Source organism: Anser anser (genome assembly GCF_964211835.1).
Source record: "Anser anser genome assembly, chromosome: 24".
In the NCBI taxonomy this organism is placed as follows: domain Eukaryota; kingdom Metazoa; phylum Chordata; class Aves; order Anseriformes; family Anatidae; genus Anser; species Anser anser.
The window spans coordinates 5,953,102-5,962,413 of NC_139745.1; the positions used below are offsets into that span (position 1 = coordinate 5,953,102).

The 9,312-nt window shown below is 66.1% G+C and overlaps 2 protein-coding genes across 3 annotated transcripts; both read left to right on the plus strand.

Annotated features, from left to right (window-relative positions):
- The first annotated feature begins 2,234 nt into the window (after nt 1–2,234).
- On the plus strand, nt 2,235–3,411 carry TMEM35B (transmembrane protein 35B). 2 transcript variants are annotated; one of them, XM_083809738.1, is made up of 3 exons: nt 2,235–2,390; nt 2,756–2,936; nt 3,010–3,411. In XM_083809738.1, exons 1-3 carry the CDS (start codon nt 2,283–2,285, stop codon nt 3,138–3,140), a joined length of 420 nt encoding a protein of 139 aa, XP_083665864.1. In that variant the 5' UTR covers nt 2,235–2,282; the 3' UTR covers nt 3,141–3,411. The 2 variants fall into 2 exon arrangements, with proteins under 2 accessions (XP_083665864.1, XP_083665865.1); XM_083809739.1 differs by having other exon boundaries at nt 2,245–2,390; nt 2,759–2,936.
- Nucleotides 3,412–3,842: 431 nt separating this feature from the next.
- On the plus strand, nt 3,843–8,839 carry LOC310886084 (platelet-activating factor receptor-like). The gene has a single exon (XM_083810157.1). The coding sequence runs from the start codon at nt 5,448–5,450 to the stop codon at nt 6,498–6,500; it is 1,053 nt and encodes a 350-aa protein (XP_083666283.1). The 5' UTR covers nt 3,843–5,447; the 3' UTR covers nt 6,501–8,839.
- Nucleotides 8,840–9,312: the final 473 nt, after the last annotated feature.

The following is a 9,312-nucleotide window of genomic DNA, read 5'->3' on the forward strand; positions in this document are numbered from 1 at the left end:
AAGCACTGCAATGCTCTTGGGAACAGCGCTTTGAGGATGGCCTTGGAAAGCAGGAGCCCCCTGCATTCTGTGCCTTTAGGAGGTGTCTCGCTGGTGAGGGAAGTGCTGCCTCAAAGCAGTGGAGGCCCGTAGTGGCAGGAACCTGGGTGGGTTTCACTGTCTTGTCTCCACAGCTACTGCAGCCGCATGCAGCCTTTTTTTCCTCAAATTCTGTTATTTTCCAGTAACTTGTCCTGATTTAGTTTCCCCTGTTGCAGCAGCTTATGTGAAACTTTAAGCCTAAAAGTGGTACCAGCACTCTAAATGAACTTCCCCTCCTACAACTCCTTTTATAATCAAACGGTGTTCTGCTTTTTGTATTGAAATTGCGCGTGTTTTGGAGAATTGCAGAAAGCCCTTGCTTTTTTCATCAGTGTGTAGGCCATTATATCATCACCTGATAGATGACTAGCATAGAGCATATATGGCATAACATCTGGGCAGCATGCCAGCAGGTTATTGTTTGCTGGCTGGTGAAGCTGATTACCTGGTCCTACTGCATGTTTCATTAGTCTAAGTAGCTCCTGTAATAAACATTAGAGGCTGAGGGCTGGTATGCGTGGCACGGATGGTGGTGGAGCCCTGTCACAGCCACTGTATTTATCTACTTTGCAATTCAGCCCAAGATGCCTCGGAGCGGCACCAGGACTGCGATTCCTGGGGGTACAAGGGGGGGAATAAAGCTTGTGTGTGTGTGAGTACCCCAGGGGTCAGGTGTGGGGCTGGTTTAGAGCTGGGATGGACAGAAAGCAGGGCATTGTCCTGCTGAATTTATGAAACAAACGAGTGAACCTGTGGCAGATCACTGTGTTCCAGCCTTCTGTGGTGGGGGGACAGTTCTGCCACCCAGGAGGACATTTTATTATGGACAAATGATGAATGACTCATAGGAGGAGCTTGGGCTCATAAATCTAAAGATAGCAGAGTCCCAGCTGGGGCTGGGGGGGGTTTGGGGAAAGAGGGAACTATATTTTGTCTGCAGATGTTTCCCATTGGGGTAGGATTGCACCGAGGCAGGGCGAGTTATTTATTCCTCTCCCTCCTGCACAGAGAGAGCTGGGTGAGCGGCAGCCGGCTCTGAGTCACTCGCTGCTGTGACGTGCATCAGAGGGCTCCTGGGGCACCGGCTGCTCCTGGTCTGCGAGCCAGCCCTGGCTCTTCCACCGCTGCTGGGTGCAGGACGGGTGTCCCTGGGGGCACCGACTGCTCCAGATCTGAGAGCCAGGCCCGGCTCCTCCAGCACCCCTGGGCGTAGGACGGGTGTTCCCGCAGGCAGGGGCTGTGCCCACCAGCACAGCCGTGGTGCCACTGGTGCCACCCTGCCCTGTCCTATGGCTGCTGTGACCCCCCCCCAGAGCCGGACCATGATGTGGGTGCCCCGTGCTTGGTGCTGGCTGCCTGGGGAAGGCAAACGTGCGGGTCCGGGAGGGGAAGCAAACAGATGATGCAACGGTGCTGCACTTTTGCACAGAAACTACAGCCAGCTTCGGCCTGTGCCTGAGCGGGCCCTGCTCTGCCTCGGGGGCGGGTGAGACCTTGCTGTCGCAGGAAAAGAGCAAATTCTCCTGAAGCTAACAGAAAATGGTTTCTTCAGGAGCTGCCTCGCTGCGCTCCTCTCCCCCCGCGCACTAACAATGGGCCTGGAGAAACGATGAGGGCTTCGTGCAGCAACGACACAACCCCGCACGCCATGTGCTATGGCCCTCAGCGCCTCAGTCCATTATTCAGTCAGGGTCTGGGCTCTTTTATTTTTCTCTTTTTCCCCCGAGAGGCTCTCCTAGACAATAGGGCTGCCTGCTCGTGCTCCAGCAGCGCAGGGCGCAGCTCCGCACCGACATCTGCTGCGCCCCAAGGGAGCTGAGCGAGAGCGTGGGGTCGGGGCAGGTGATGCCCCCCGCCATCTCGCTGCTTCCCCTCACTGGCTTTTAACACGTTTGGTTTATGGGCTTTGAAAATTAAATAATTTGTGGTTTACCACAACGGCACCACGCAGCAGCATGGCCCCGGGGTACGGGGGGGGCTCTGCCGGGGGGGGGGGGAGGTGGGCTGCCAGGCCGGGACCCCCACAACCCCCAGCCCCGCTCCGGGCCCCCCCACAACCCCCAGCCCCGCTCCGGGCCCTGTGCGGAGCCGAGCCCCGGGGTCGAGGCCGTGAGGCGGCTCCCGGGGCCGGGCCGGGCCGGGCCGAGCCGAGCTGAGCCGAGCCGCGCCGCCCCCGTCGCCGTCCCCGCCCCGCGGCCGCCATGGCGGCGGTGTTCGCCGCCCTGCGCGTCCTCCTCGGGCTCTTCTTCCTCCTGGCCGGCGCCGTGAAGCTCACGGACCGGCTCTCGGCCGACGTGCACCGGCACATGGTGAGGGGGAGCCGGCCCCCGGGGGCTGGGGGCTTTGGGGGCGGCCTGAGGGGGGCTTCGGAGCCATGGGGGGGGTTGGAACTCGAGGGGTGCTTAGGAGCCATGGGGGGGGGGTTCAGAGTCTGAGGGGGGCTTTGGAGCCTGAAAGGGGCTTCGTGGACAGCCTGAGGGGGGCTTCAGGACTCGAGGGGGGCTTTGGAGCTTGAGGGGGGTTTCAGAGTCCTAGGGGGGGCTTTGGAGATTGTGGGGGGCTTCGGAGATTGTGGGGAGCTTCAGAGCCCAAGGGGGGCTTCAGAGACTGAGGGGGGCTTCGGAGCCTGAGGGGGGCTTCGGAGCTGGAGCTGGGCCCCGCTCGCCGTCCCCAGCAGGCGCAGTTCGTCCGCTTCGCCGAGGTCTTTCCCCTCAAGGACTTTGGCTTCGCCCCCGAGCCCGACCCGTACCTGGCGGCCGTCGGCTGGGTGGAGGCGGTGGCCGGGCTGCTGCTGGCCGTCGGCCCCCAGCTGCTGCAGGAGATCAGCAACTTCGTGCTCAGCATCGTGATGATGGGTGAGAAACGGCGGGGCGGGGGGCTCGTGGCCCCCAGCACCCCCCTTGACGCCTCCTGCACCCCCTCTTCCAGGTGCCATCTACACGATGCTGGTGCTGCGGGAGCCCCTGGCCATGTGCGCCCCCGCCACGCTCTGCCTCGGCCTCCTGCTGCTGCTCAACATCCGCGGCCACGGAGCCCCCGCCAAGCCCAAATTCGAGTGACCGAAGGAAGGAAGGACGGACGGACGGACAGATGGATGGAGGGAGGCGAGACCCCTGTGGTGTTTTGGGGGGCTGCGAGGTAACGTGGCGCTGCTGGGTGGTGCAGCCCTGCTGCTAGCAGGGCGCTGCAGGATGGAAGCCGTGGCTCCACCATGGCACCGCTGCCGCTCCAGGGCTGAACCAGCACGAGGTGGTCGGGTCCTTCCATGCCAGGCTGGCGCTGGCTCTCGTGGGGGCTTTCATATTTTGGAATAAAGCTTCTGTTTTTTCATGTTTTGCCTCCACTGTTTGTTTCTGCCTCCCCTGATGCTGAGCTGCAGGGGACATCGTGAGGCTGGGAGGTCCCTGAGTCCTGGGAGGGGAGGCTGGTGGGATCCCGGAGCAGCACCTGGGGGTGAGGACTGGAAAATATGTGGGCAGCACACCGGGGTGGAGAGCCAGCAACGAGAACCTGTGTGGGGCAGGAGCCCTGCGACTGTCTGGAGCCACCCTGCAATGTGCCAGGCCACTTGCTGCGCACCCAGCGGGGTGAGAGCAGCCCCAAGGTCCCTCAAGCCCTGTGCCTGGACGGGCTCAGGCAGGTGCTTCTGGGGGTCTTGCTCCAGTGGGGCCGGGTCTGCAGGGACCCATCTGTTCTCCAGGACAGACTGAGTCCCCTGGGGGATGGGCACTGTGTGGTGGCAGCTTGGCAGAAGCCCAGTATCACATCTGAACCCCGTGCATCTTCCAGCAAAGCAGCTGGGACAGATTTGAGGTGAGACGAGGCTCTCAGAGAGGTGCAGCACCCCCCAGTGCCACCACCAGGATCTGACTCACTAACCAAGGGGACAGGGTCCCTGTCCCAAGGCAGCAGGGAGGGGGGAGCGTCCCCTTTGCAGGGCTGGGGGGGCCCTCGGGCTCTGCTCCTGCTGAATCCCCCTTTGAAGCAAACAAAAGCACAAGGAGGCAGATTCCTGCTTTGATCCCTTTCTGGTTGCCCCCCTTCTCTCAGCTGCTGAGTGCAGAAACTTGACCTCCGCTGCTTTCATGTGGGGCCTGGGAAATGGCCCTGGAAAGGGACGGGGGCACTGGGGGGGACACAGACACCACCACCCCCGTGCCCCCAGCCAGCACTGGTGCGGGGGTCTTAGCATGGCTCCAGCGTGGCCGCCCCCATTACATACACACGCAGGTGCCTCCCTGCTCCAGCTGCCCTCCCGCACACTCTCACCCCCACATGGGCCCGGGGGGGGGGCTGGAATGAGGCGTCCCCTGCCTCCCCCAGCCCGCCCTGAGCATTTAAAGCTTCCAGCAGCCCGGCTCGGCCAGGCAGCGAGGAGCAGCCGGAGGGAACACGGGGTAAGCGAGCGCCTTGACATGTCCGCAGCGTGGTGCTGAGCCGGGGATGGGAGGGAGCTTGGGGCGACCCCCTGGTTATGGGGTGCAGCATGGGCAGATGCATCCCTGTGCCAACGACGATGGAAAAAGGAAAGGGAAGAGGGGAGTGTTGAGGGAGGGAGCTGGGGGATTTTTTGGGGTCTGCACTGGCTCTGCGAAATAATTCAAGCCCACTGGGATGAGCCCTGCATGGCACCTGCTCAGCAGCCCGAGCCCTCCGTGCCTTGGCGCGGCGTTGGGTGCTGCGTGCACCGGATCTGGCCCTGCTGTGCTGGAAGACGCCTGCTCGGTGACTCAGAGCCGTCGGCAAGGTGTGGGCAGGCCGTGATGAGAGGTGAAATTGCTGCAGCCCTGGGCTACAGGAATTGCAACAGAGAGAGGTTTTCCCGTGTCCAGGACTGGGGAACAAGGGGGTGCCTGCCCCGTGCTGGTGCCCCCCTCCCCGTCACCGTCATCTCTGTGCTCCGATGCACCCTGAGCCGCTGGGTGACTTTCCCCACGGGGATTTTGGGCCGCTGGGAGCAGGAAGAAGCGGGAGCTGCAGCAGCAGCAGGGCTGGAGGGGTTCGTGCAGCCCCTGGCAAGCTCACGGCTGCGAGGGCGGCGTTAGGCGGCGTTAAGCCCCGCAGCTGCGAGCTGGAGCCAGCTCAGCACCTCCGGGTGCCGCCGTCTGCGGCTCTGCCCCTGGGCCGTGGCGCAGCTGTGCCTGCCGGTCCCCGGGGAGCGCCGGGCTGGCGGAGCCCCCGGCTGCCTGGCGGCGTGGGGGCATGCGGCTGGGGGGGCTGGGATGGTTCCCGGAGCCCGTCAGCTCCCTCGGGGTGGGGAAGAGCTGATCCTGTTTGACAGCAACCCCACGGGGCAGCTCTGCGTCCGGTGCTGAGCAATTGTAGGCACCGGTTGGAGTTGTCCCACCCGGTCCAATGCCCCCGCCATGTGCTGCAGGTCCCTGACTGTCCTCCCGTCTTTGCAGGAGCCCGGGATGAACAGCTCAGCACCGGGGCTGCCGCCGGCGGAGCTCCCCGGCGAGTGCGTGCCCCGCGACCCGGTGCAGTTCGTGCTGGTGCCGGCCGTCTACTGCCTGGTGCTGTGCGTGGGGCTGCCGGGCAACCTGGTGGCCTTGCTGGTGTTCCTGCAGAGCGGCAAGGTGAGGAAGGCCATCCGCATCTACCTCATCAACCTCACGCTGGCCGACATCCTCTTCAACCTCACCCTGCCCCTCTGGATCCCCTACTACCTGGCCGGGGGGGACTGGCTGCTCTCGGAGGCCGCTTGCCGCCTGGCCGGGGCCGCCTACTACGTGGCCACCTACAGCGCCGTCACCTTCATGGCGCTCATCAGCTTCAACCGGTACTGCGCCGTGCGGGCTGCACGGCCGGCGCTGCCGCTGACCGGGCGCCGTGGGGCCGCGCTGGCCTGCGCCCTGGCTTGGCTACTGGGGCTGGGCTGTGCCGTGCCCACCCTGGCCGCCCGGCAAACCTTCCCGGCCCGCGCCGGGGCCACCACCTGCTTCGAGCAGCACGCGCGGCACCGAGCCTACGCCTACGCCATGGTGGGTTTCTTCGCCGCAGCCTTCCTGGTGGTGCTGGGCACCTACGCTTCCGTCGCCCGCTCGCTATCGGCGCCCGCCGCCGCCTCGCCGGGCTCGCACCGGCAGCAGGCGCGCGCCATGGTGCTGGGGATGCTGCTGGTGTTCGCGGTGTGCGTGGCCCCCTACCACCTGACGCTGGCCCCCTGGGTGGGCAGCCGGCCCCCCGTGCCGCCCTGCGGGCCCCCCGCCGCCCTGGACGTGCTGCACGCGCTGAGCGTGGCCCTGCTCAGCCTCAACAGCTGCCTCGACCCCCTCGTCTACTGCTTCTGCATCCGGCGCTTCAGGGCCGACCTGGGCCGGACCCTGCGCAAAGCCGCCCGGTGCCTCCCGCTCTCCCCTCCGGCCCCCGACGTGCCCGTGCCCAGCGTCCGTGCATCCTCCTTCACCTCCTCGTAGCGGTTGGGGGGGTGCTGGGGTCCTGCCCCCCTCCCGCTGCTGCGGTCCCAGAGGGTTGGGGTCCCCAGCAGGGCGATGGGCACGGCTGGGACCAGCTCCAGCAGCAGGGAGAGGCGAGGGGGGAGCTGTTGCCTTGCACGCCCCCGCTCCGTCCACCCCCGCTCCGCTCTCGGCGCATCCCCACGCGCTCACGGCCCACGGTTTCCGTTCTCGCACGGATCCTGCACCCAGCGTTTGCAAGCACCAGGAGGGCGCCTTCCCCGGCGAGGGTGGGGAGAGGCTGAGCTGCGGTGGGACAGGACGGGGGGTGACGTGCGGGGTCCTCCCGGGGGGCTCCATCCTGCAGGGATACGCATGAAGACACCGACGCTTTGAGCTGGGCTGCCTGGGGGGGCAGTTTGGGGCCCCATCCCGCGGCGTTCCCATCCTCACGCCCGCATCCTGCCTGCTCCCTGCCAGGATTAAAAATGAACGAGCCAACGGCTGCCGAGTCTCTTTGCCGGCGGGGCGCCGCGCTGCACGCCGAGCAGCACCGGCCGCTCCTGCGGACGGGACAGAGCCGGGCAGGGGGACCCCCCCCCCCGGCACCCCCATCCCCATGCACCCAGTTCCTGCACCGGCACCCACGGGGGGCCCAGCAGCCCCCCCGATCCCCCACCCCTGCTGGGCGCAGGCCTCCCGGGGTGCCGGTGCCCTGCCCGTGGGCAGCGCAGCCCCCAGCCCCGCTCACGCCGCCGCTGCCTCCCCGGAGAGCCCTCGCGCTCAGCGGGGGCGGCGGAGCCGGCGCAGGGCCGTGGGCGTCTGCAGGGGCGGAAGATGGTGTTTTCCCAGCCCTGTCTCATTCCTGCTGCTGCCTCAGCTCTGCCTCCCCGGCACGGTGCGAAGGTGAGCGGTGGGCGCTGCGCAGCCGGGTGGGATTCAGGGCGGCGAGGGGCAGGGGCCGGTGGTGGGGATGGGGGGGACGCGGGGGCTTCGGGTGCCCCCCTCCTGGGGGTGTCACCCCCCAGCACAGGGCTCTCAGTGTGCTCAGAGCTTTGGAAGGAAAGGGGAGGCATCAGGCAGGGGCAAAAGGGCTGGGGGGAGTCCTGCTGGCACCGCATGGCCTCAGACCCCCCCAGCGCCCCCAGCACCCCAAATCCTGTGTCCTGGTCACTGTGTCCGCACGGAGCCGTGCTCACTGGCTGTGCTGCTCCCGCTGAGGGACGGATGCACCCCTATGGGTGTGCTCCCCTGGGCAGAGCTGCTGCACCCCAAACACGTGGGCACCCGGGTGGGGACTCTGATTTACTAAAGGCTGCAGGACAGCAAAGCTGGGGGAGAGGGGTCTCCACGTGCTGAAGAGAAATACGTGCAATCTTGAAGCTTGGAGACCCAGACATGGATATTCTCAGGGTGCTGGGATGCCCACAGCACCTGGGTGCTCAGCTCTGGGGCACAGCCGAGCCCCGTGGCCAGGCTGGACGGAGCAGGTCTCCATGTGCTGCGGTGCCCTGTCTCAGCAGAGCCACGCTGGTGCTGCACGCTGAGCCCACCCCGTTATTCTCCTTCTGGAGTAAGGGCTGTCCCAGTCACGCTCGACACCCCCCCGCCCCGTTCTTCTCCTTTTGGAGCACGCATTAAATATTAATCCTTTTTATGTAACTTCTCAGCGAGGTGGGCAGAGCTCTGCTCCCCGCGTGCACGCAGGAGCTGCCGTGCCAGGTGGAAGCACCGGCGCTGCGGGGCCGGAGGAGGGTTGGGGCTCACCAGCCCGGGGTGTAATGGGATTACCGGGGGGGGTCCTTGTGTGCCAGGGGCTGGGCAGCCCCTGCTCGGGCTCTGGTGACCCCCAAGGGTTTGCTCAGCGGAGGTGGGACAGCGATGGGGACCACGGGGCTGCTGAGTGCCGAGATGCTGTGCCGACCTGCCTGGCGACACGGCCGTCCCGGGACACGGACACGAAGCGCTGGGACACGGCTGCTTCAAACCGAGCCGCAGGAGCTCCTCTGGGCCATGTTCTTGCCCCGGCACAGCGGGTGGCTTCGGCGAGGGCACGATGCCAGGGCCGGGCACGTGCCGCCGTGTCGCTGCCGCCACCGCGCGCAGCGAGGCGTTAACCGGCTCATTGTTCCGCTGCACTTGTAACCCGCACGCGCCTTAATTATTATTATTAGCAAATTACACCGCCCGGTGCGAGGGGCTCTGCGGGTGGGCGGCTGCTGACGGCCCCGCGGCTGCCTGGGGGAGGCTGAGCCCCTCGTGGGCAGCCCCAAGACCCCGGAGCGCTACCTGGGCAGGCAAGCGGGGTCCCAGGGGAGGTGTTGGGGGGCGGGATGCCCATGGTCTGGGGGGGTGCCTATAGGCTGGGGGGATGTTCACAGTTTGGGGGGATGCCCATGGTCTGTGGGGATGCCTATAGGCTGGGGGGGTGCCCACGGGCTGGGGGGGGATGCCGATGGGATGGAGGGATGCCTATGGACTGGGGTGTGCCCACGGGCTGGGGGAGATGCTCATGGTCTAGGGGGGATGCCCATGGGCTGGGGGGGATGCCAAGGGGCTGGGGGGGATGTCAAGGGGTTGGGGGGATGCCCACGAGCTGGGGGAGATGCACAGGGGCTGGGGGGGATGCTCATGGTCTGGGGAGGATGCCCATGGTCTGGGGGGATGCTCACGGGCTGGGGGCAATGCTCATAGTCTGGGGGGGATGCCCAGGATCTGGGGGGGATGCCCAGGATCTGGGGGGGATGCCCAGGGTCTGGGGGGGATGCCCACGGTCTGGGGGATACCCCTCGCCCGGCATCCCCCCCGTCCCCACGCGTGGCACCGCGGCTTC